At 45.4% G+C, this 25,920-nt stretch overlaps 1 protein-coding gene across 1 annotated transcript in view; it reads left to right on the top strand.

Annotated features, from left to right (window-relative positions):
* The window catches only part of LOC135001412 (polyunsaturated fatty acid lipoxygenase ALOX15B-like), a 131,944-nt gene that overhangs the window by 79,061 nt on the left and 26,963 nt on the right, over positions 1 to 25,920 (top strand). Inside the window, exons 2-8 of the mRNA XM_063951580.1 lie at positions 853 to 1,029; positions 2,708 to 2,912; positions 3,258 to 3,339; positions 4,410 to 4,532; positions 4,947 to 5,047; positions 5,269 to 5,441; positions 5,557 to 5,703. Coding sequence (XP_063807650.1) covers positions 883 to 1,029; positions 2,708 to 2,912; positions 3,258 to 3,339; positions 4,410 to 4,532; positions 4,947 to 5,047; positions 5,269 to 5,441; positions 5,557 to 5,703 — 978 coding nt within the window. The 5' untranslated portion in view covers positions 853 to 882. The remainder of the gene's footprint in view (positions 1 to 852; positions 1,030 to 2,707; positions 2,913 to 3,257; positions 3,340 to 4,409; positions 4,533 to 4,946; positions 5,048 to 5,268; positions 5,442 to 5,556; positions 5,704 to 25,920) is intronic.

The raw sequence follows: 25,920 nt of genomic DNA, 5'->3' as shown, positions 1-25,920 counted from the left end.
TTTCACACAGGGACAATCAGCCCTTGGCTATTCTCCGAATCCCTGGTGGCAGTAGATGCGAGGTTAGACGTTAATTAAGATTTGATAATTAACACCTAACACCAACAGGCCCTTTATGTCCAGGAATGGTGGCACTTATGGTTCTATAAGTGCCATCATGCCAGGGCAGGCTTGCCAGGGCAGGGCATACTGCCTATCGGGACACCCCCTATTTTTGGGAGGTCCTACATTTCTGAGGGATTTAAAATGTGGGCTGACCTGTTTGGGGATGGTTAACATTATTGCTTGGAGACCCCACACTGTGTCTTCCTGCTTTTATATTACCTCCAAACCTGTTCCCATCTGGCTCAGTCCAGTGCTGGCTTTTGAAAAAATATAGGGAGCCTCACCCGATGATTTCCCACTATATTCCAATACCAGCCCAGGCTGAGAGGTCCGTAGCTGGTTTAGTTAATTGTGCGGAACCCAACAGATTTTTTTTTTACTAAATCAACCATTTGCTCTATATTAAAAAATAACCAAGCTTGCACAGACCATGCTGTTCTGTCAGTGTTTTACATCGGCCACATGCAGGTCTATTGTTTTGGTCTATCCTGCTGCGATTTGTCTGAGGGTACTATCAGGTTTATAATCCCGATGGTCAGTAAATCCGGGGATTCTATTGCTGTCTACTTATAATAATGAAGTTTTAATTCAGACGGTCTAAGCTAAAGTTGGAATTTTTATGGAATTTTTCCTTTGGATTTGCCTTTAGTAAATTTGCAAAATCGAAAGAAAATCAGACAGAAAAAATTGCCACTTGACGCTATAACCCCAGGTCTGAGACATTCTGACTGGTCTACTTCCTTACAGAGCTGCTCTGACTGGTCATTACTTGAAGACATGGGGACCTACAAGCTAAAGATCGCAACAGGAGAGGACCTGGGTGCTGGAACCTGTGACCAAGTCTTTATTGTTCTTGTGGGAGTCCTGGGAGAAAGTGCTAAACATCATCTGAATTATAAGTGGAGTAACTTCAGACCTGGAGCAGTAAGTATCTTATGAGAGTCCCAAAAGTAATAGAGGCTGATTATTGTAGAAAGTAGAGGCTGTGTATCCTATTTCAATAAACAGTCACAGAGAAAAATATATAATAATATAGTATTAGAGAACCAACTCTAGTGATACTGAGTGCTGATATTGGCAGCTATTTTTGGTTGGTGGTGCACCAAGGGTACAGTAGGGAACTACTGGTTAGTCAGCGTACAAAAGACAAGAAAGAAAGACCCTTTGTTGGCGCACTCATTAAGAAAACCATATAGAGGTTAAAACCTAACTTTTAATTAGATCCATATTAAATCATTTATTGTTGAAAAAAACTATTTTAATAAATCCTTTGTCCACTATACCATGCAAAATTGCATACTCATCAATTGCATATCCATGGTAAACAAACAATCTGAAAATATAAAATTAATTAAGGCATCATAGCCTAATATGCAGCAGGATACCGATAAAACCCTATATTAGGGAATTGGACAGTGTGTTATCTACCCTATCACTCAGTTGGAATTTGATATCAGATTAACAATTTAGACCAACGGTATCAATTGATAGTGAAAATGAGATAGAAAAAGAAGGAAATCAGAAAAAGTATGAATCTGCTGTCAACGTTGGTCTGGCTTATAAATTCGTTTTATTCCACTACAACGGATATTCTCTGGAGGTCACCCTCCAGCAGTAGCGGAACTTGCCACGGGCAAGCAGGATTTTTGCCCGGGGCGCCGCCTTCCGGAGGGCGCCGGCACCGTCCAGAGGGCGCCGGTGCCATCCGGAGGGCGCCGCACCATGACGAGATCCGCTACTGTTTGGTAGTGCCCTCCGCTGTGAAGGTAACTAGATGCTACCCGTCTAGTTTCCCTTCGTGGAGAGGACGTTTGCTGTGCGGTGTGCGATGACGCAATCCGACACTGAAAAAGATTGTACATAAAATGTATTCAATATAACTGCACCTCTCATTATTTGGATTAGAATTCTTTACCTTGCAGTTTATTCGATCCACATCACACGTGGTTTCTGCCTGATTAAATCCCACTCTGCATCTGCCTGTGACATGGTTGACTTCATGCACCAGTGATAGGTCTCATAGTCAACTTGGTCTTGGTGAGGTGGAGCCAAGAGCTTTGTGGCAGGATGTAACCACATCTAACACATGAACAGTGCAGATTTGTTTCTAGTCAGTGCCTTACTGTATCACTGGTGGCTGTAGCCATGTGCCTTAGACCCCCTAGTGAGTCCTGGAAACATGTGAGATGTCTACAGATCAACCAAGTCCAATATAAGCAACTGCAGGACAATTGCAAGTTACATCATCTTACTCTGACTCCACGGACTGTTGCCTGGACAGAGTAGAACTTGAATAACATTAAATTAGTGGTGGATACAACAGAATGGGAAAATCTGTAGACTTTTTCCGCTGCAAAAACTACTTATCGTAACAAATGACACATTTATTGCTTAGTATTTAGTTTAAAGCAATGGGGTTCTCTGTTTTTTTCAGCCAATAATACAAAACATGTGGCCAGTAAAAGCCTATATTTTTCAGTAAACACTATTCACCTTGATAAATCATTATCTGTCTGCACATTCCCTGATCCATAGTAGGTGTCCTAGTGGCATTCTGTGGTTCCTTGGTGCATGTTTCTCAGACAACACTCTGCTTTTCCAGGTAACTGACTTTGAAGTTGACACTGAGAAAGATCTTGGAGAGCTTCTGCTGGTTCGTCTATCCACAATGACCTACAAGAGTTTGAATGCAGTTGCTTGGTACTGCCAGTATGTCAATGTGACCTGCCCTAATGGTCATCTCTACCAGTTTCCTTTTTATCAATGGTTACCTAGTGGAATGACTGTGGAAATACCAGAGGGAAAGGGTGAGATTCTATTCAAACTTGTATTGTGTTTCCTGGGGATCTCATCATCTTGCCTACAGTATGTGATTGGTCATTATCGTGGGATAGGTAAATGTGCTCACCCCAATGCATCATATTGTCAGAAACCCCAACCTGAAGTGCATCTCCATGTTGGTATACAGTACTATCTATAGCTGGGATCAATGGAGGTCTGGCACATATCTAACTCTATAGGAAGGAAGGTTCCCATGCATTTACCCTTTCCTTATGAAGTCACGTGATTCTGTACTGTATGCAAGATCAATAACCATCCATAGTAACAAGGTTAAGTACAGTAAAGTACTCTTGGTATCTGTTCTGCTTTAGGTATTGTATTATCCAAGAATACTCACCCTCTTCTCCAGCAACAACGGAGAGCAGAACTAGAGATGAAGAGAGAAAATCACAAGTGAGTGGCCAATATACATATAGTACAGCTTTGTGTATTTTCCTTCTAGGGGGACAGAAAGTATTTCCTTTTAGTTAATTTAGTAATCCCTCTGCTGCCTCCTACATAATGTCTGACAGCCAGCATAGGCCTAAATTTTCCCTATGTATAACTTGCATTGGAAATACATATGTTTCTGACTAGCAAATGGCAAATTTCATATATATTTAACCTGACTGTTGAAACGCAAACTGAGTTAAGACTGTAGACACTCCTGTTGAATGCATATACTGTATTTCGGTTGATTACATTGGAAATATTATCTTGACTCCAGTCCCTGAGTATAAAAGCCTCTGCAGTAGAGTAGACAGGTGTTTTTAAGGAATAACACATTCCTGTTGGAGCCCTCATTCTACATTAAGACGCCTGGTGAATTTAAAAACATCCCTCTAGTTTTAAAACATCATAGAAAAGATAACGTAAATGTTTGTATAATCAATAGGTCTATTAACCACTTGCCTGGCATGGTCGCATCAGATGCCACTATGGGCTGCAAGTGATTTATCTGGCCTGGTCGCACAGGATGCGACCAGTCAGATAAACTGTGTTAGCAGCGGCAGGGGAGGGAAACATCCCTACGCTGCTGCTCACAGATGGACCAGGCTCCAGCACCCAGCCCCCAGTGTTGCCATGCTGACTATCATTGCTGATCGGTCAGCACAGTAGGACCCCCACCCCCAGCGGCTGCAGACAATAGCAGCCGCTGGTAAGTGTAAATATTAGCCCCCAGGCCACCTCAAGACTCCCGTGTGTGCCTGGCAGCTGTCCAGGCTCTAAAAACTAAAGTCGCAATGTTCCCAATCGATGTTTCGGTGTTTGGGGAAAAAAATATATTTTTTAACTAAAATCATTTTGGATAGGGTTAAATTCACACGCTTCACCTAATTCACTCATAAAAAAATCTGACATTTTCTGAGCGATTTTTTGGGGGGAAATCATCAGTTAAGTGGTTAATGGAGAGACATGGTCTACCGTATGTAGGAATGGCATACAGTAATTGATATATTTTATAGCATCTTTGTTTCCTGCAGGTGGAAATGCGAGATAGATGGAATCCCTCACCGCATTAATGTAGACAAGGTTGAGGATCTGCCCATTAACGACCAGTACTCCTTCTTAAAACTGAGCAGTTTCAACTACTCCAAGACAGCCACGTATGTATCTAGTCTGAGTAGATGTGTTCAGGCATGCAATAAACTATGCATTTAGAATTATACCAAAGGAAATATAGTATAGCTTCCTTCAGTTTCAAAGAGTCCATCTTTGTATTGACAAACGCTGTACTCCCGTGATTTCTGAATCTGCTGTTACTAGGCATATGCCGTATATTAATTGTATTAGTTTAGTGATAATAGCTTGGTATAGCAAGCTGTCCACAATAAAGCATTATTCCTGAAGATGTACTAAGTTATGGGTCATAAGAAAATGTCTTCATAGTGAGTTGAAAGTCCCTCTTTCTAATCGGGCAAGAGATCTGTAGGACAATGGGCGAATTCTATTTCAGGTATGTGTCAGTACATCTGATATAGGTTATTTGAAACCTTTATCTTACGATCTTTCTTTTATAGGGGACTTGAACAGATGCAGGAAGGTTTCACTGCTGCAGAACCATGGACTGATCTAGATGATATCAAACTGGTCTTCTGTCTGACAAGATTTGGTAACTTTGGTATGTCCACTCTTTTTGGCAACTGAGTTTTACTGTGAGATGAATAAATCAGATGAGGAAATAACTAATGCTAGTTTGCCTATATCACCTCTTTATCATGTAAGCTGGGTGCCTCATATGACTATAGAGTGCTCTTGTGTAAGGAGCAAGGCCATAGCTATCGGTAGTCCCTTGGCTTGCACTGAATGATACCATAAAATGTTCCTGATGTCTTTCCCCAGATGTGATAGATGAGCTATGGAAGGAGGATTCCTTCTTCGGTAGTCAATATTTGAATGGAAATAACCCTAACCTAATAAGGAAATGCTCCAAAATCCCGGAGAACTTCCCAGTTACTAATAACATGGTGGCTGCATCTCTGGGGACCACAACCAGTCTTCAGAAAGAACTAGAGGTGGGATGTGGCCATGAGACATGCTGTCAATTTATTTCTAGGGGGCACATGTAGCCCCAAAACAGCCCTATAATAACCAGATACTCTGCAATAAACTGGTACTTGTGTCTTGCAGATAGGCAACATCTTCCTGGCAGATTACAAGATTCTGCAGGGGGTCCCTGCCAATAAATCCATAAATGGACAGCAACAATACATGGCTGCTCCTATTTGTCTACTGTGGAAAACTCCTCAAGATCAACTTGTCCCAATAGCCATCCAGGCAAGTCTTTGTTTTAATGTCTACTTACATTAAAAACTTTTCCAGAAATCTTAGGTTGCTAGATTGTAGTTTTAATCTGGTGTATAACGACAGCTTAAATGCATGTTCCTATAGAACAAACAAGTACTGTACTTGGCACCATTCCTGTTGGGATCAACAGTGAACTACGTAACTGGAGCTTTGTTTTATCTTTCTGAGGTCACAACCATCTCCTTAAATTACCGTATTAGACCTTTACTGCATCACAATGACCATTAAAAGACTAGTTTAATCAAAGGTCATGTTCATACACAAACTGTCTGAACATAAACTAATGCATTGCTTCCATTATGGATCAAAAGGTAGTGGATGAGTGGAGAAGTGGCCCCATCAACCAATCAGTAGCTCTGTATCATTTTATAATATGCAAATTATAGATGTTATTTCAGTGCTGATTGGTTGCCATGGGCAACTTCTCCACTGGCTCACTTCACCGCTCTTATCACTGCTTAGTAAATGTCCCCATGAATTACAAAATGTAATCTATACATCATTTGAGAAAGGTGAAGCATTATTTGGTAAGACATATGCCATTTGCCACCCATCAGAGATCAAAAACCTTGTGTATGGATTTAGATAAATACTGTATATTGCAAATTATAAAAGAAAACCAATGCTAAACAAATTTAGACTATTGGACGGATAACTTTGCAAGCAAAATAAATCACATTTACTAAAACCTACAGTATGTAGAAATGAAGGGATTAAAATGTCATATGACTGGACACAAAATAAAATTTGCCACATATATAAAATATGCCACATATATTAAGCCAAATAAGAATGGTCTTAAAAGCTGGCATACAGGGAGGGAGGGGGTGCGAGAGGAGGAGGGGGGAATGAGAGGATGATGATGAGAAAGAGATAATTGGTGTTTTTCTTTTTTCCTCTTTTTTTTAAGCATATAATGTGTAATACAGGTTGAGTATCCCTTATCCAAAATGCTTGGGACCAGAAGTATTTTGGATATTGGATTATTCCGTATTTTGGAATAATTGCATGCCATAATGAGATATCATGGAAATGGGACCCATGTCTAAGCACAGAATGCATTTATGTTTCATTTACACCTTATACCAGGGGTGGGGAACCTCCGGTCCGCGGGCCTCAAGCCGTTTGGTTGTGTCACTGAGACACGCTGCCGCTCAGTCTGGCGGCAGCGTGTCTCAGCTGTCAGAACAGGGAGGAGAGCGCGGCTGTCGGGTGGGAGCGGCGGCGTGTATGACTTGAAACCAGCCGCAGGTTCGTGAGCCAATCAGAGCTCGCGGACCGGCAGCCAATCAGAAGCCGCGGCTGCCGGTCCGCGAGCTCTGATTAGCTCTCAAATCGGCGGCTGGTTTCAAGTACTACATGCCGCCGCCGCCCAACATAGCCACGCTCTCCTCCGTGTCCCGCCGAAAGCAGCACGGTAAGCAGCACGGAGGGGAGGGGGGGGGCAGGGCAGGCCATCTGTATACCTGGCAGTGTGGGGGGCATCTGTATACCTGGCACTGTGGGGGGCATCTGTATACCTGGCACTGTGGGGACATCTGTATACCTGGCACTGAGGGGCATCTGTATACCTGGCACTGTGGGGGCATCTGTATACCTGGCACTGTGAGGGGCATTTGTATACCTGGCACTGTGAGGGGCATCTGTATACCTGGCACTGTGGGGGCATCTGTATACCTGGCACTGTGGGGGCATCTGTATACCTGGCAATGTGGGGGCATCTGTATACCTGACACTGTGAGGGGCATTTGTATACCTGGCACTGTGGGGACATCTGTATACCTGGCACTGTGAGGGGTATTTGTATACCTGGCACTGTGGGGGCAACTGTATACCTGGCACTGTGAGGGGCATTTGTATACCTGGCACTGTGGGGACATCTGTATACCTGGCACTGTGGGGACATCTGTATACCTGGCTCTGTGAGAGGCATTTGTATATCTGGCACTGTGGGGGCATCTGTATACCTGGCACTGTGGGGGCAATTGTGGATCTGGCACCGCACTATTGGGGGCATATGTGTATCACATCCCATTTTAACTGGCCACACCCATTTTTTGGCGCGTGCACACAGTACCTCTAAGGGGCAGACCTACTGGGGGGCAGGGTAATTTTTTAAGTTGAGAATTTTTGTATGGCCCCCGAAGGATTTTATAAATATCCAAATGGCCCTCGGTAGAAAAAAGTCTCCCCACCCCTGCCTTATACACACAGCCTGAAGGTCATTTAATACAATATTTTAAATATAATAACCTAGTGTATTAAACAAAGTTTGTGTACATTGAGATATCAGAAAACAAAGGTTTCACTATATCAGTCTCACTAAAAAAATTCCGTATTTCAGAATATTTGGATATGGGATACTCAACCTGTATGTGTATTGTAAATGCTGGCTATCGCTGATTGTGATTAGTGTATTTGTCTCTATATATTGTGAAATAAAAAATATTAATAAAACAATACATATATTTTTAATAAAGTTGGTATACAGAAAAGGACTTCATCTCCCACATTTAGTCACTCACAGAAACCTGTAAAGCAGCAGCAAGGTATTACCCAGGTAACGTGGCAACATCCAAATAAGTGGCAGAGTAATGGTATAGGGGCATATTCATTATCTGTAATTTGCCACAATTTCTACATTCCCCAGGGAATGTAGAAATTGTGACATTCCTCAAACTTCGAAAAAAGATTTTTTGGGAGAGTTTAAAAGAGAAACTGTTCATCATCCTGAGATGGCAAACAGTTTCCCAATGCTGTAGAGGGATCTGAAAAGACCCCTCCCGCTGTGTACTCTTACCTCCTGCAGCTCCCCCCGGCTCCCAAGCAGTCCTCCTGTGAGCCATGGGAGTGGTCACTGCAGCGGCGGCGGGAGACAGATAGCGGCATCTTCACGGGGCTGCATTTCTGAGCTGGGGAGGCGGGTGCACAGGCTGCGGCATCACTTCACCAGCGGCTTCGGCAGTGGCTTCTGGTCCGTGGCAGAGAGGCAGCAGGGGGAGTAATCACTGCGGGTATGAGGGAGCGCTGGACTGTGGGGGAAGCCTGCAGGGACACTGGCAATAGGCTGCGGGAGAGGATGGGAGCACTCACTGGGCAGGCACTGCAGGAAGGGGGAGAGCAGGCAGGTAGTGTAGCTGCAGCCAGCCAGCCAGAGTATCACTTTTACGGAAAAACTTTTATAATGGGACAGTGATGAATTATGAAAAAATTGTGAACTGAGAATTATAAACTAAAAATTCTCATTGCACAATTTTTCATAATGAACATGCCCCATGGTCTCTTAATGCATTTCCCTGGGCAAAAGCCAACCACTTTCATCAGCAGAGTATCCTCTATTAGTCCTGAATTAAATTATCTTTTCTGTCCAACAAAATCCAAATATAAAAATATAAATGGCAATCTTATTTATTCCCTAACATATGGTGAATATTGAGGCTAAGTCACACTTATAATATTAAATTGATAGAGTTCCTAGTATAAAGCACTAGAATTGAGCGGGTTCGGTTCCCTGGGAACCGAATCCCCCTGAACTTTTCGATATCGTTTGCATACCCTCCAACTGTACCTTTTTGGCAGGTACAGTACCTTTTTTGTATAGTCTGTTCCGATTTTTGGCTCTCCAAACTTCCATTGAAAGTATAGGAAAAGGGGTGTGACCACACCCTCTTTACCCATGGCCACGCCTCTTTTTCAAGTTTTTACCGATTTTTATGTGTAAAATGTTGGAGGGTATGACAGGATGCACCCATATCAAGGTGCATGCCGTCTTGTACAATACTTTAGATTTTAAGGTGAAAACTAAAGATATTGTACATCATTAATGACCTGCGGGAGCGCGTATTGTTAATGATATAGTGGTACAGGATCACATTGTCTCAGAATTCCACTTCATTACCCGTCCCAGATGGAAAAAAGGAATTGGAGGATGATGGCCCGGGTTCCTCACACCTCCTCAGGTAAGTATTGGACAAAAAGAGCTCTCCGTTGGATGTTCTCACCAGCAGCTTAAAGCTTTTCGGACACAGGGTCCTTCATCAGAAGCATGGTGAGTAGTGATAAAACTCCTATCTTTATACCCCTTCTAATTGAATTGACTTTTCCCGCCACAGCATCATAATTGACGTCAGCGGAAATGACAACATTAAAATGTCCGTCAATAATAAGTGTCCATAGCATTAATGTAAACTTCCTATTCACACGCAACGCTAAGCGTTCGTGGCTACCACCAGTAAACTGTCCGAGCAGAACCTCCTCCCGGATGTGACGTCGCATCTGTCTCCCGTTTCTCAATCGGAAGTGACGTCACCCCGGAAATCCTTTTTGCTTTTCGGCCGGAGTCCGCTTGCGTTCCAACGGTGATGTTAATCACGGAAGTAGCCTCGTGTGTTGCCGGAAGTCATTTAAAGTGCAGTGCATCAATAAATAGATATTAAATGTTCACCAAAGTCCATAAAATCTCCAAAAACAATCCATAAATATATAAGAAAAGAGAAATACAGATATTAAAATATATAAATTATAAAAATTATTATAAAAACCATTTCATTTCAAATTCTCCGTTTAACCCGTTAGGAACTAATGTTTTTAGCTTAAAAATCCATTTAATCTCAGCTTTAGCCAATCTTGACTCTATATCCCTATGTCTCCAGTTTGTCAAGATTGTTTGTATCCCAAAAAAGGATTTAATTCCATCTGGGTTACAATTGTGTTTAGTTTTACAGTGCATTGAAAAAGTATGGGACTCAAGCCCTTTCTTCACATTATATACGTGCTCAGCAAGGCGGGTCTTTAGATTCCTTGTGGTTTTACCCACATAACACAGGCCACATGTACATTCCATAATATATATAACGTTTTTCATGTTACACGTGATAAAATCCTTAATAGGATATTTTACTCTATTTATCTCAAAGTCCTTGATTTTACTCGCCCCCTTCACATTGCGGCACATCACACATATTCCGCACCTGTGAAAGCCTTGGGTCCTAACACTAGATCTTTTTGTATCTTCTATTGCACTATGGACCAATCTATCCTTTAGTGTTTTAGCTCGCCTATAAATAAAAGCAGTTTTTTCAGGAATTTGATCTTTCAGAATAGGATCTTCTCTCAAAATCTTCCAATGCTTTTTAAAAATATATTCAATTTCCTTATGTTGATTATTAAAATCACATATAAATGCCCACTGATTAGAATTTTTCTGTTCACCTTTTTGTTTCTCCTCTAACAGCTTCTCTCTCTCTATATTATCAACTCTTCCTCGAGCCCTCTTAACTACACATGGATCATAGCCCTTATCTGTGAATCTGTACTCTTTCTGAAGATTTTTGTTGGAAACTTCCCATTCTGATTGTAAATTGACAGGTCCAAAAAATTAATTTCAATAGCACTTATACTACTATATTGTGGTGATATGCTGATATAACTCTATATTATTGTGAGTTTGTTTTTTAAAAATCACACGTCTTTGTCTTGCCTATCAGACAATGCTGCACTAGATTATTTTCCTTTATCTTTGAGATTGGGACATAAACTGGAAATTTCGAGTGGACATCCTCATGGTGTATGACTGAGAATCTTATCATCCTTTGATACGTGAAAGTACTACCAAAAGAAATATATGAGGAAAGTACCTTATCTTTAGTGATATGCGCCATTGTGAGATTCATTTTTTCTTGTGACTGATTGTTATGGTGAAATTGTGAAGTACCATTTGTTTTCTCCTGGGCTGCAATTCACAGTATAGCGCATTTAAGATCAATATTTATCCTTTTAATGATATAGTGAACACACACTGGACATTGTGAACATTGTGAACGATATATCGTCCGATACACCGGATCGGACAATATATCGGGTACACACCGCCAAGAGTGTACCCAGCCTGAGTTTATAAGCTTGCTGCCAGTTAATTGGCTGCTCCGGGTCACATGGGGCAGCAACCACGTGTCCCCTTACACCTGTGTACCGCTTCATTGAGGAAACCTAGAAGTAGCCACTGAAACACAGCCAATGCACAATGGGATACAATTCTTGAGTCACAGAGTTGACACCTGACTTGTGCTAACCAATCGGGCAGAGATTTCAATCATAAAAAATGAAAAAATGTAAATAAAAAGGCCCGAGTTGTAAGCATAGAGCACTGCTAGGGTTACTATACTCTCTAACACAATAGTATATCAGGTGTGCATACAATGCTAAAATGTATTGTATTATTAACAGAATATATAAGATAGCGGATGCAGGTTAGAAATTAATATGGCATGTGTATGCACTTATAATCACACAGCGCATATTAACCCTTCACATCACAAATAACAAAAATAAATTAATGAGACTAAAGTATATATATAATCTGATACTGATGATAGTGTTAAGCCTCAAGGTGTGTACACACGGTGAGATCCTTGCTATGCCCGATTTTGGCTATGCGATATCCCTTGAACTCCCCCAGAGCCCAGATAGGACAGATTGTACAGATTTTGACTATCTGTGTTGAGATTTTGTCTATGTACGATTTTGACCAAGTGCCAATTTTGACTATACTTTGTACTAGATAGTACACTAGATAGTCAAGATTGACTTGCCTGCACAGTCTATCTAGCCTTGCGATACCAATCCCACGGGAGCAGGCATCGGTATCGAATTGGTATCGCAAGCTGCCTAACACCTTGAGATATGCACTAACTTTCCTTAAGATTTTGACTATATAGTCAAAATCTTACATATTTATCTCACTGTTTGTACACACCTTCATTCTAATGGTAATAGAGATTACTGAAAATGAGATATTGTACTAAGGTATATGGTAACCTAGTAGTCAAGCATTTGTGTATTTGCTATGATCGAAATCTCTGCCTGATTGGATGCGCAAGTCAGGTGTCAACTCTGACAGCTTGCAGGCTTCCCCATTGACACAGTAGGGTACAAAAAAGATTTCCATTAAAAAAAAATTATATTTGGATTTTGTTGGATGGATAAGATAATTTAATTACATGTAACATGCAGCCATTAACAATGACCTCATTAACCACTTAACTGACGATTTCCCCCCCAAAAAAACGCTCAGAAATTGACATGTATTTTTATTAGAGATGAGCGGGTTCGGTTCCTCGGGATCCGAACCCCCCCGAACTTAACCCATTTTACACAGTTCCGAGGCAGCCTCAGATCTTCCCGACTTGCTCAGTTAACCAGAACGCGCCCGAACGTCATCATCCCGCTGTCGGATTCTCGCGAGATTTGTATCCTATATAAGGAGCCACGCGTCGCCGCCATTTTCACTCGTGCTCTGGAGATTGAACGGAGAGAACATGGCTGCGTTCTCTCCATGAAAAGCTCCGTAATCTGTGCTCAGTGTGCTGCAAATATCTGTGCTCAGTGTGCTGCAAATATCTGATCAGTGTGCTGCATTGTGGGGACTGGGGACCACCAGTATATAATATATACTTTTCTATAGCTTCAATACTGCTTGTCAGGACACATGGTCACAGTTACACCGCTCTGTACTGATAAATACAATAATATATATACTTTTCTATAGCTTCTATACTGCTTGTCAGGACACATGTGTCACAGTTACACCGCTCTGTACTGATATACAGTAATATATATACTTTCTCTGACATCCTAGTGGATGCTGGGAACTCCGAAAGGACCATGGGGAATAGCGGGCTCCGAAGGAGGCTGGGCACTCTAGAAAGATTTATGACTACCTGGTGTGCACTGGCTCCTCCCACTATGACCCTCCTCCAAGCCTCAGTTAGATTTTGTGTCCGGCCGAGGTTGGATGCACACTAGGGGCTCTCCTGAGCTCTTAGAAAGAAAGAAAGATAGACTTAGGTTTTTTATTTTCAGTGAGACCTGCTGGCAACAGGCTCACTGCAGCGAGGGACTAAGGGGAGAAGAAGCGAACTCGCCTGCTTGCAGCCGGATTGGGCTTCTTTGGCTACTGGACACCATTAGCTCCAGAGGGATCGACCGCAGGCCCAGCCTTGATGTTCGGTCCCGGAGCCGCGCCGCCGTCCCCCTTACAGAGCCAGAAGCAAGAAGAGGTCTGGAAAATTGGCGGCATGAAGACTCTGTCTTCACCAAGGTAGCGCACAGCACTGCAGCTGTGCGCCATTGCTCCTCTCACACACTTCACACTCCGGTCACTGAGGGTGCAGGGCGCTGGGGGGGGGGGGCGCCCTGAGGCAGCAATAAAAACACCTTGGCTGGCAAAAATACCACAATATATAGCCCCAGAGGCTATATATGTGGTAAATACCCCTGCCAGATTCCATAAAAAAGCGGGAGAATAGTCCGCGGAAAAGGGGCGGAGCTATCTCCTTCAGCACACTGGCGCCATTTTTCCCTCACAGCTCCGCGGGAAGGAAGCTCCCTGGCTCTCCCCTGCAGTCTACACTACAGAAAAGGGTTAAAAAAGAGAGGGGGGGCACTAAATTTAGGCGCAGTATACATTATATAGAAACAGCAGCTATAGGGGACATAACTCAGTTAGTCCCTGCATTATATAGTGCTCTGGTGTGTGCTGGCATACTCTCACTCTGTCCCCCCAAAGGGCTTTTGTGGGTCCTGTCCTCGTTTAGAGCATTCCCTGTGTGTCTGCGGTGTGTCGGTACGGCTGTGTCGACATGTTGAATGAGGAGGCTTATATGGTGACGGAGCAGAGGCCGATATATGTGATGTCGCCCCCTGTGGGGCCGACACCAGAGTGGATGGATAGGTGAAAGGTATTAACCGACAGTGTCAACTCCTTACATAAAAGGGTGGATGACGTAACAGCTGTGGGACAGCCGGCTTCTCAGCCCGCGCCTGCCCAGGCGTCTCAAAGGCCATCAGGGGCTCAAAAATGCCCGCTCTCTCAGATGGCAGACACAGATGTCGACACGGAGTCTGACTCCAGTGTCGACAAGGTTGAGACATATACACAATCCACTAGGAACATCCGTGACTTGATCCCGGCAATAAAAAATGTGTTATACATTTCTGACATTAACCCAAGCACCTCTAAAAATGGGTTTTAGGTTTGGGGAGAAAAAACAGGCAGTGTTTTGTTCCCCCATCAGATGAATAAATGAAGTGTGTGAAAAGCGTGGGTTCCCCCATTAAGAAACTGGTAATTTCTAAAAAGTTACTGATGGCGTACCCTTTCCCGCCAGGAGGATAAGTTACGCTGGGAGATATCCCCTAGGGTGGATAAGGCGCTCACACGGTTGTCAAAAAAGGTGGCACTGCCATTTTAGGAACGGCCACTTTGAAGGTACCTGTTGATAAAAAGCAGGAGGCTATCCTGAAGTCTGTATTTACACACTCAGGTACTAGACTGAGACCTGCAGATCGTGCTGCTGCAGCGTGGTCGGTGACCCTGTCAAGCATACTAGTTTGCTAATATGAGAACATATTAAAGACGTTGTCTTATATATGAGGGATGCACAGAGGGATATTTTGCCGGCTGGCATCCAAAATGCATGTAATGTCCATTCTGTCAGGAGAGTATTAGAGACCTGTCACTGGACAGGTGATGCTGACTTAAAAGGCGCATAGAGATTCTGGCCTTATAAGGGTGAGGAATTATTTGGGGATGGTCTCTGGGACCTCGTATCCACAGCAACTGCTGGGAAGAAATATTTTTACCTCAGGTTTCCTCACAGACTAAGAATGCACTGTATAATCAGGTACAGTCCTTTCGGCTTCAGAAAAGCAAGCGGGTCAAATGGCGCTTCCTTTCTGTACAGAGACAAGGGAAGAGGGAAAAAGCTGCACCAGTCAGCCTGTTCCCAGAATCAAAATTCTTCCCCCGATTCCTGTGAGTCCACAGCATGACGCGGGTGCTCCACAGGTGTAGCCAGGTACGGTGGGGGGCCGTCTCAAAAATTTCAGCAATTAGTGGGCTCGCTCACAGGTGGATCTCTGTTTCTTTCAAGTAGTATTTCAGGGGTACAAGCTGGAATTCGAGATGTCTCCCCCCCGCCGTTTCCTCAAATATGCCTTGCCGACAACTCCCTCAGGCAGGGAGGCTGTGCTAGAGGCAATTAATAAGCGGTATTCCCAGCAGGTAATACTCAAGGTGCTACTAGAAAATATTTATTGTGGAACCGCACTAGTCTGACAATAGTGTTGAAGTATAATGAAAGAATGAAAAAATGAAAAAACCAATATATATGCAGTTAATGAATAATTCTTAAACTGCTAACGATTGGCGGTGCTCCCAGGAATTTTGTAGGTTAGACTACAATAAAAAGGAGAGAAAAGACAAAAAACCCTTGTTTGGGAGCACTCATTAGTAAAGATCAGATTGTGAATAGTGAAAGGAAATAAAATAAAACTTAACCTTTATTTATTTCTTGAAGATAAAAATAAAAATGAATATAATTGTAACAAAAAAAAGTAGTGTCTATAATAAAGGAGCTTGTTGACTAATAAAAAACACTTGTTGACCTTTTTAACATATGAGGTACAAAATGATTGAAAAAGGTGAAAATATTGAGCGACAATGATGTGTTATATATCTATATATATATATTAAAAGTATATAGTATATGTATGTGGATGCCATGTGGTACCAAACGGCATTAAGGCATCCCTTTTTCTTTGATGCCTTAATGCCGTTTGGTACCACATGGCATCCACATACATATACTATATACTTTTAATATATATATAGATATATAACACATCATTGTCGCTTAATATTTTCACCTTTTTCAATCATTTTGTACCTCATATGTTAAAAAGGTCAACAAGTGTTTTTTATTAGTCAACAAGCTCCTTTATTATAGACACTACTTTTTTTTGTTACAATTATATTCATTTTTATTTTTATCTTCAAGAAATAAATAAAGGTTAAGTTTTATTTTATTTCCTTTCACTATTCACAATCTGATCTTTACTAATGAGTGCTCCCAAACAAGGGTTTTTTGTCTTTTCTCTCCTTTTTATAATACTCAAGGTGCCCCTACTTCAACAAGGACGGGGTTACTATTCCACACGGTTTGGGGTACCGAAACCGCATGGTTCGGTGTGACCCATTTTATATTTAAAATCCTTGAACACATACATAAAAAAATTCAAGTTCAAGATGGAATCGCTCAGGGCGGTTATTGCAAGCCTGGACGAGGGGGATTACATGGTATCCCGGGACATCAAGGATGCTTACCTGCTTGTCCCCATTTACCATCCTCGCCAGGAGTACCTCAGATTTGTGGTACAGGTTTGCCATTACCAAGTCCAGACACGGCCGTTTGGACTGTACATGGCACCGAGGGTGTTTACCAAGGTAATGGCCGAAATGATGATACTCCTTCGAAAAAAGGGAGTTTTAATTATCCCGTACTTGGACGATCTCCTAATAAAGGCACGGTCCAAGGAACAGTTGTTGGTGGGAGTAGCACTATCTCAGGAAGTGCTGCGCCAGCACGGCTGGATTCTGAATATCCCAAATTCACAGCTGGTTCCGACTACACGTCTACTGTTCCTGGGTATGATTCTGGACACAGTCCAGAAAAAAGTTTTTCTCCCGGAGGAGAAAGCCAGGGAGTTGTCTTCTCTAGTCAGAGACCTCCTGAAACCTAAACGGGTATCGGTGCATCACTGCACGCGGGTCCTGGGAAAGATGGTAGCTTCTTACGAGTCAATTCCATTCGGCAGGTTCCATGCCAGAATCTTTCAGTGGGACCTGTTGGACAAGTGGTCCGGATCGCATATTCAGATGCATCGTTTAATAACCCTGTCTCCAAGAACCAGGGTGTCTCTTCTCTTGTGGCTGCACAGTGCTCATCTTCTGGAGGGCCGCAGATTCGGCATACAGGACTGGGTCCTGGTGACCACGGATGCCAGCCTTCGAGGCTGGGGGGCAGTCACAAGGGGAAGAAACTTCCAAGAACTATGGTCAAGTCAGGAGACTTCCCTTCACATAAATATTCTGGAACTAAGGGCCATGTACAATGCCCTAAGTCAAGCAAAATCCCTGCTCCTACACCAGCCGGTGCTGATCCAGTTAGACAACATCACGGCAGTCGCCCATGTGAATCGACAGGGCGGCACAAGAAGCAGGATGGCAATGGCAGAAGCCACAAGAATTCTCCGATGGGCGGAAAATCATCTACTAGCACTGTCAGCAGTGTTCATTCCGGGAGTGGACAACTGGGAAGCAGACTTTCTCAGCAGGCACAACCTCCACCCGGGAGAGTGGGGACTTCATCTAGAAGTCTTCCAAATGATTGTAAATCAGTGGGATTGTCCACAGGTGGACATGATGGCGTCCCGCCTAAACAAAAAACTAGAGAGGTATTGCGCCAGGTCAAGAGACCCTCAGGCAATAGCTGTGGACGCTCTAGTGACACCGTGGGTGTACCAGTCGGTGTATGTGTTCCCTCCTCTGCCTCTCATACCAAAGGTATTGAGAATAATAAGAAGGCGAGGAGTAAACACAATTCTCATGGTTCCGGATTGGCCAAGACGAGCGTGGTACCCGGAACTTCAAGAGATGATCTCAGAGGACCCGTGGCCTCTGCCGCTCAGACAAGACCTGCTACAGCAAGGGCCCTGTCTGTTCCAAGACTTACCGCGGCTGCGTTTGACGGCATGGCGGTTGAACGCCGGATCCTAAAGGAAAAGGGCATTCCGGAAGAAGTCATTCCTACGCTTATTAAAGCCAGGAAAGAGGTTACAGCAAATCATTATCACCGCATATGGCGGAAATATGTTGCATGGTGTGAGTCCGAAAGGGCCCCAACAGAGGAATTTCAACTAGGTCGATTTCTGCATTTCCTGCAAGCAGGAGTGAATATGGGCCTAAAATTAGGTTCCATTAAGGTACAGATCTCGGCTCTGTCGATTTTCTTTCAATAAGAACTAGCTCCAGTACCAGAAGTTCAGACATTTGTAAAAGGAGTGCTGCATATTCAGCCCCCATTTGTGCCTTCTGTGGCACCTTGGGATCTCAACGTGGTGTTGAGTTTCTTAAAATCACATTGGTTTGAGCCACTAAAGACCGTGGATCTGAAATATCTCACGTGGAAAGTGGTCATGTTATTGGCCTTGGCTTCGGCCAGGCGAGTATCAGAATTGGCGGCTTTATCATGTAAAAGCCCTTATCTAATTTTCCTTACGGATAGGGCAGAATTGAGGACTCGTCCCCAGTTTCTCCCTAAGGTAGTGTCAGCGTTTCACCTGAACCAGCCTATTTTGGTGCCTGCGGCTACTAAGGACTTGGAGGACTCCAAGTTGCTAGACGTTGTCAGGGCCCTGAAAATATATGTTTCCAGGACAGCGGGAGTCAGAAAATCTGACTCGCTGTTTATTTTATATGCACCCAACAAGCTGGGTGCTCCTGCTTCTAAGCAGACTATTGCTCGTTGGATTTGTTGTACAATTCAGCTTGCACATTCTGTGGCAAGCCTGCCACAGCCAAAATCTGTCAATGCCCATTCCACAAGGAAGGTGGGCTCATCTTGGGCGGCTGCCCGAGGGGTCTCGGCTTTACAACTTTGCCGAGCTGTTACTTGGTCAGGGGCAAACATGTTTGCAAAATTCTACAAATTTGATACCCTGGCTAAGGAGGACCTGGAGTTCTCTCATTCGGTGCTGCAGAGTCATCCGCACTCTCCCGCCCGTTTGGGAGCTTTGGTATAATCCCCATGGTCCTTTCGGAGTTCCCAGCATCCACTAGGACGTCAGAGAAAATAAGAATTTACTCACCGGTAATTCTATTTCTCGTAGTCCGTAGTGGATGCTGGGCGCCCATCCCAAGTGCGGTTTATCTGCAATACTTGTACATAGTTATTGTTAACTAAATCGGGTTATTGTTGAGCCATCTGTTGAGAGGCTCAATTGTTTCATACTGTTAACTGGGTATAATATCACGAGTTATACGGTGTGATTGGTGTGGCTGGTATGAGTCTTACCCGGGATTCAAAATCCTTCCTTTTTGTGTACGCTCGTCCGGGCACAGTGTCCTAACTGAGGCTTGGAGGAGGGTCATAGTGGGAGGAGCCAGTGCACACAAGGTAGTCATAAATCTTTCTAGAGTGCCCAGCCTCCTTCGGAGCCCGCTATTCCCCATGGTCCTTTCGGAGTTCCCAGCATCCACTACGGACTATGAGAAATAGAATTACCGGTGAGTAAATTCTTATTTTTCTATAGCTTCTATACTGCTTGTCAGGACACATGTGTCACAGTTACACCGCTCTGTACTAATATACAGTAATATTATATATACTTTTCTATAGCTTCTATACTGCTTGTCAGGACACATGGGTCACAGTTACACAGCTCTGTCTGTACTGATATATACAATAATATATATGCTGTTCTTATTTTCTATAGCTTCTATACTGTTTGTCAGGACACGTGTCACAGTTACACCGCTCTGTACTGATATACAGTAATATTATATACTTTTCTATAGCTTCTATACTGCTTGTCAGGACACATGGGTCACAGTTACACCGCTCTGTACTGATATATACAATAATATATATACTTTTCTATAGCTTCTATACTGCTTGTCAGGACACATGTGTCACAGTTACACCGCTCTGTACTGATATATACAATAATATATATACTTTTCTATAGCTTCTATACTGCTTGTCAGGACACATGTGTCACAGTTACACCGCTCTGTACTGATGTACAGTAATATTATATATACTTTTCTATAGCTTCTATACTGCTTGTCAGGACACGTGTCACAGTTACACCGCTCTGTACTGATATATACAATAATATATATACTTTTCTATAGCTTCTATACTGCTTGTCAGGACACATGTGTCACAGTTACACCGCTCTGTACTGATATACAATAATATATATACTTTTCTATAGCTTCTATACTGCTTGTCAGGACACATGTGTCACAGTTACACCGCTCTGTACTGATATATACAATAATATATATACTTTTCTATAGCTTCTATACTGCTTGTCAGGACACATGTGTCACAGTTACACCGCTCTGTACTGATATACAATAATATTATATATACTTTTCTATAGCTTCTATACTGCTTGTCAGGACACGTGTCACAGTTACACCGCTCTGTACTGATATACAGTAATATTATATACTTTTCTATAGCTTCTATACTGCTTGTCAGGACACGTGTCACAGTTACACCGCTCTGTACTGATATATACAATAATATATATACTTTTCTATAACTTCTATACTGCTTGTCAGGACACATGTGTCACAGTTACACCGCTCTGTACTGATATACAGTAATATTATATACTTTTCTATAGCTTCTATACTGCTTGTCAGGACACGTGTCAGTTACACCGCTCTGTACTGATATACAGTAATGTTATATATACTTTTCTATAGCTTCTATACTGCTTGTCAGGACACATGGGTCACAGTTACACCGCTCTGTACTGATATATACAATAATATATATACTTTTCTATAGCTTCTATACTGCTTGTCAGCAGGGCCGGTGCAAGGTTTCTCAACACCCTAGGCAAAACTTTAGCCTGCTCCCCCCCCCCATGCTTCCACAGTGGTGCGTGGTTGATGCCGTACATGCAGGAGTCTGCAACTGTGGGGGAGTGGGGGCTAGCGGGCAACATGTGGGAGTCTGCAATTGCTGAAGGGGTGGTAGGCAAAAACACGCCTGATACTGCAATCGCGGTGGTGGGGTGCATGAGTCTGCCATCCCGGGGAGGGGGGAGGGGGGAACATCCCAGAATCTGCAATCGCGCCGGGGCGTAGGGGGAGGTAGCCGGACACCATGACCTAGTTTTGTAATAGCAATTTGTGCAGGGGTGTGTGTGTGTTGTGCGCCCATCATGCCCATTTCCACAATCACGGGAAGGGGGGGCATCATGGCCGAGTCCACAATACACGAGGAGGCGGGGGCAGGCATCATGCCTGAGCCTGCAATTTGTGGAGGGGTGTGGGTATCATGCCCGAGTGTCTGCAATTTGTGTGGGGAGGGGGGGGTTGTGTGGGCATCTGGGGGGGGTTCCATATAAATGGGATAGACATATTATATATATATATATATATATATATACACTGTATTTATTTATTTATATTTATATATTTAATATACATCATGTATATAGTAGTCGGTAAACAAAGACGGCGGCACTCCGGTCTATCACATGTAAAAGGCAAAACCATACCTTGCAAATGATTGACTTAAATTGACTTATCCACACAGGAGTTTGTGAATTCATTGATAGACTGGAGTGTGGCCGTCTTTGTGTACCATTTGTCCCAGCAAATGCAGTCTACGCCTTACACAAGAGCAACTTGAGTGCTGGATTTAAGCCTTTATTTTACATATATATATATATATATATATATATATATATATATACACACATACACACAGTTCACACACACACACACTGCTACATGTAAGTGAGAGCATGGCAAGTAAAGTATAGAAGCTCTTGCTGAGGGGACCCCCCCCCCCCCCCCTCCCTTAAACAGATTCCAAGTCATTTAATGTTCAGGCCAGTATCTCAGCTGGCATACCCCCTCCTCCTAACCTTTTGTTCCGGAGCCGAGCTGAGGAGACGAGTGTACTCAGAAACTGCAGCATTTCCCTGAACCAGGAACCTCCGTGGCTATCCGCTGTCACAACCCCTGACTGAAGCCCGATGGCAGGTGGGGGTATCTGAGAGACGTGTGCCAGTGACATCAGTAATTTGCGCTGATAGATCGGCGCGTAGGGGGGGTTTCCAAGTACTTGGAAACCCCAATGCGTACGCGTATGGTAACATGCCCGACACCCGTGTCCACAGTCGTGGGGTGGGGGAGTGCGGCCATCATGCCCTAGTCTGCAATCGCGTGCGGGGGGGTTGGCCATCATGCGGGGGGGAAGGGGTGGCTGGGGGCGCTTCATGCCTGAGTCATGGTGGGGGGAAAGGGGGGGTGCAGGAACATGCCTGAGTCCTCAAGTTAATATATGTAAGAAGTTATCACGGGAAGGGGGGGGGGGCAGCAGGATTGTAGAGGCAGCATTATATCATCATCAGCGTATGGTGCCGCCCTCCAGTGGCCGGCGCTCAAAGGCAGCTGCCTAAAGCTGCCTAGTGGTAGCGCCGGCCCTGCTTGTCAGGACACATGGGTCACAGTTACACCGCTCTGTCTGTACTGTTATATACAATAATATATATACTTTTCTTATTTTCTATAGCTGCTATACTGCTTGTCAGGACACGTGTCACAGTTACATTGCTATGTACTGATATATACAATAATATATATACTTTTCTATAGCTTCTATACTGCTTGTCAGGACACATGAGTCACAGCTACAACGCTCTGTACTGATAAACAGTAATATTATATATACTTTTCTATAGCTTCCAAACTGCTTGTCAGGACACATGGCTCACAGTTACACCGCTCTGTACTGAGATAAAGTAATATTATATACTAGGTGCTTCATCGCGCCCTACGGGCGCTTTTCACACCGTCGCAAGGGGCTACGCCACCTTAACCCTTGCATGCCTTTCTGGGATTCAATATTTGTATTATATGGAGTATTACCTGCATTCCTTTGTTAGTGGTTAAATGTTGCACAATGAAAGGGCGTGCGATGGTGAAGGAGGCACAGCGCCTTGCGATGGCGTGAAAAGCACCTGCAGGGCATGATGTACAGAATGTAGCAGGTGCGGGGGGGGACACTGCGGATGGGGGAGTGTCTGTAGATGCTGCGGGTGGAGGGGGGGCGAAAGCGGGGGGGCCCCGGATGGGGAAGGGTTGGGAGGTTCTGCAGATGGGGGAGGGACAGAGGAGTGGGGGCTGCAGATGGGGGAGGGGTCCGGAGGCACTGCAGGTGGGAGAGGGGCAAGGGTGCCACGGGTGGGAGAGGAGCAGGTACGGGGATGTTGCGGATGGGTGAAGGGTTCCGGAGGTGCTGTGGGATGGGAAGGGGCGGGGGTGGGGTAGGGGGTCCGGAGGCACCATGTGTGGGGGAGGAGCAGATACAGGTGGTGCAGCGGATGGGGGAGGGGGTCTCAAGGCGCTGCAGGTGATGGAGGGGCAGGTGTGGGGGTGCCGTGGGTGGGGTAGGGGTGGGTGAGGGGGAGGACCACGGATTGAGGAGGGTGTCTGCAGATGCTGCGGGTGGAGGGGGGTCAGGTTTGGGGGAAGACATATATGGGGGGTGGATGGTGGAGGGGGCCTGGAGGTGCTGTGGGTGGTGGAGGGGCGGGGGAGTGGGAGCCGCGGGTGGTGTATGGGGTCTGGAGGCACAGCGTGTGGGGGAGGGGAAGGTACGAAGGTGTGGTGCATTGAGGAGGGGTCTGGAGGCGCTGCGGGTACTGTACCTGCCAAAATGGTAGTTGGAGGGTATGCAGTAACAGGGCCAGGATAGGGGTGACAGGGTCAGAACAGGGGTGACGGGGTCAGAATAGGGGTGCCGGGGTCAGGACAGGGGTGCCGGGGTCAGGACAGGGGTGCCGGGGCCATGACAGGGGTGACAGGGCCAGGACAGGGGCGACGGGGCCAGGACAGAAATGATAGGGACAGGATAGGGGTGACATGGCCAGGGTAGGGGCGGCAGGACCAGGACAGGGGTGAAAGGGCCAGGATACGGGTGAAAGGGCCAGGATACGGGTGAAAGGGCCAGGATACGGGTGAAAGGGCCAGGATACGGGTGACAGGGCAAGGCCAGGGATGACAGGGCCAGGCCAGGGGTAACAGGGGTGACACGGCAAGGCCAGGGGTGACAGGGACATGACAGAACACAGGGCACGGGAGAGATTGGTATTAGGGGCAGAACAGTGGTGACAGACAGATGTGTCTTACCGGAGTCACTGCTGCTGGCTGCTGCTGTTCCACTCCAACCTGTTGGGATCTGCTGCTGTTGGAGACTTGGCATGGCTGACTCTCTCAGGCTGAAGTCCTGCTTCCTCTGCCCGTCTGCATCCCTTCCCTCCTCCTCAGTCACATACCGCGCACCTCGCACAGCTGCCGGGCACTGTGGTAAGGGGAGACTGGGAGTGACTGGTTAGCCCCCAGGAGACGCTGCAGCTGGAGGGAGGAGGGGGTCACAGCATGCACGCGGCGTGGAACTCGCGGCTGCCGGGCACTGTGGAAAGGGGAGACTGGGAGTGACTGGTTAGCTCCCAGGAGACGCTGGGCTGGAGGGAGGAGGGGGTCGGAGCCTGCAAACAGCGCGGACTTCTGCAGCGCTATCCGCCGGCTAAAGTGTGTGAAGGAGCTGGGCGCACCTCACTGCGGGCGGCAGCGCTGCAGCTAGCGGTGGGGTTGCCGGGACTGGAGATAACAGAGGCAGTACGGAACCTGCACAGCGGCAGGTGCCCCACAAAACTGCAGCTAAGAAGTGTGGAGTGTGCCAGAAAGTGACGCTCCTCCGCGCCAGAGAGCACCTGCTGAGTTTGCTGATGTGGGGGGTCAAGCACACAGTGAGCCGGTGCCCCTCTGTCTGTATGGCATACCCCTTCACACATCTTCATACCTCTCCACTGTCCCGATTTTCACGGGACAGTCCCATTTTTGGGGGTCTGTCCCGCTGTCCCACCCGTGGGCCACAGTGTCCCGAGGTGGGGGGCAGTTGGGAAGCTCCTGAACTTGCTGTTCTGCTTAGCAGTGCGGCGGTGAGTAGATGCGCACAGCGTCTATTTAGTGGAGACAGGAAGAGAGGGGGCATCAGGGGGTATGGATTTAAGGGGGGTTCCAGCAGCAGAACCGGATGGGGGGGGGGGGGTACGTACCGTGGGCCCCACAGTTTTAGGGGCCTCCCCGTGCTGGAGTAGCTCTGTCCCAGCTCTGTAGCTCCTCGTCCTGCCAGCAACAGCATTGTGCTACAGTCAGCACACTCTTGTGCGTGTTGGCAGGACTGTGGTGGTGCAGGGAGGCAGCAGGGAGGCCTCCCTGCTTTCTTCTGCCTCTGCGGGTGTGTAGTGGGGAGCGACCACCCCTCTGGATTTCATAAGAAAAAAAAAAATCTCCAGAATTTGCATAAGGGGGAGTGGCCACGCGGGGCATGGTTAGGCCACGCCCTAAACCCTCAGCTGGCACAGCAATGAGATAGAACCCCCGTTTCAAGTGCCCTGGGCCCCCCGGACTCATAATCCGCCTCTGGGGGCATGCCAGCAGCTCACAGAGCGCAGGGCATGCCCCCTCACTGATGAAAATAGCGGCCCTCCCATGAAGCCACGCCCCTTTTCATTGGTCACGCCCTTTTT

The sequence above is a fragment of the Pseudophryne corroboree genome, chromosome 2, assembly GCF_028390025.1.
Source record: "Pseudophryne corroboree isolate aPseCor3 chromosome 2, aPseCor3.hap2, whole genome shotgun sequence".
In the NCBI taxonomy this organism is placed as follows: Eukaryota; Metazoa; Chordata; class Amphibia; order Anura; family Myobatrachidae; genus Pseudophryne; species Pseudophryne corroboree.
This window is presented reverse-complemented; position numbering and strand designations above follow the sequence as displayed.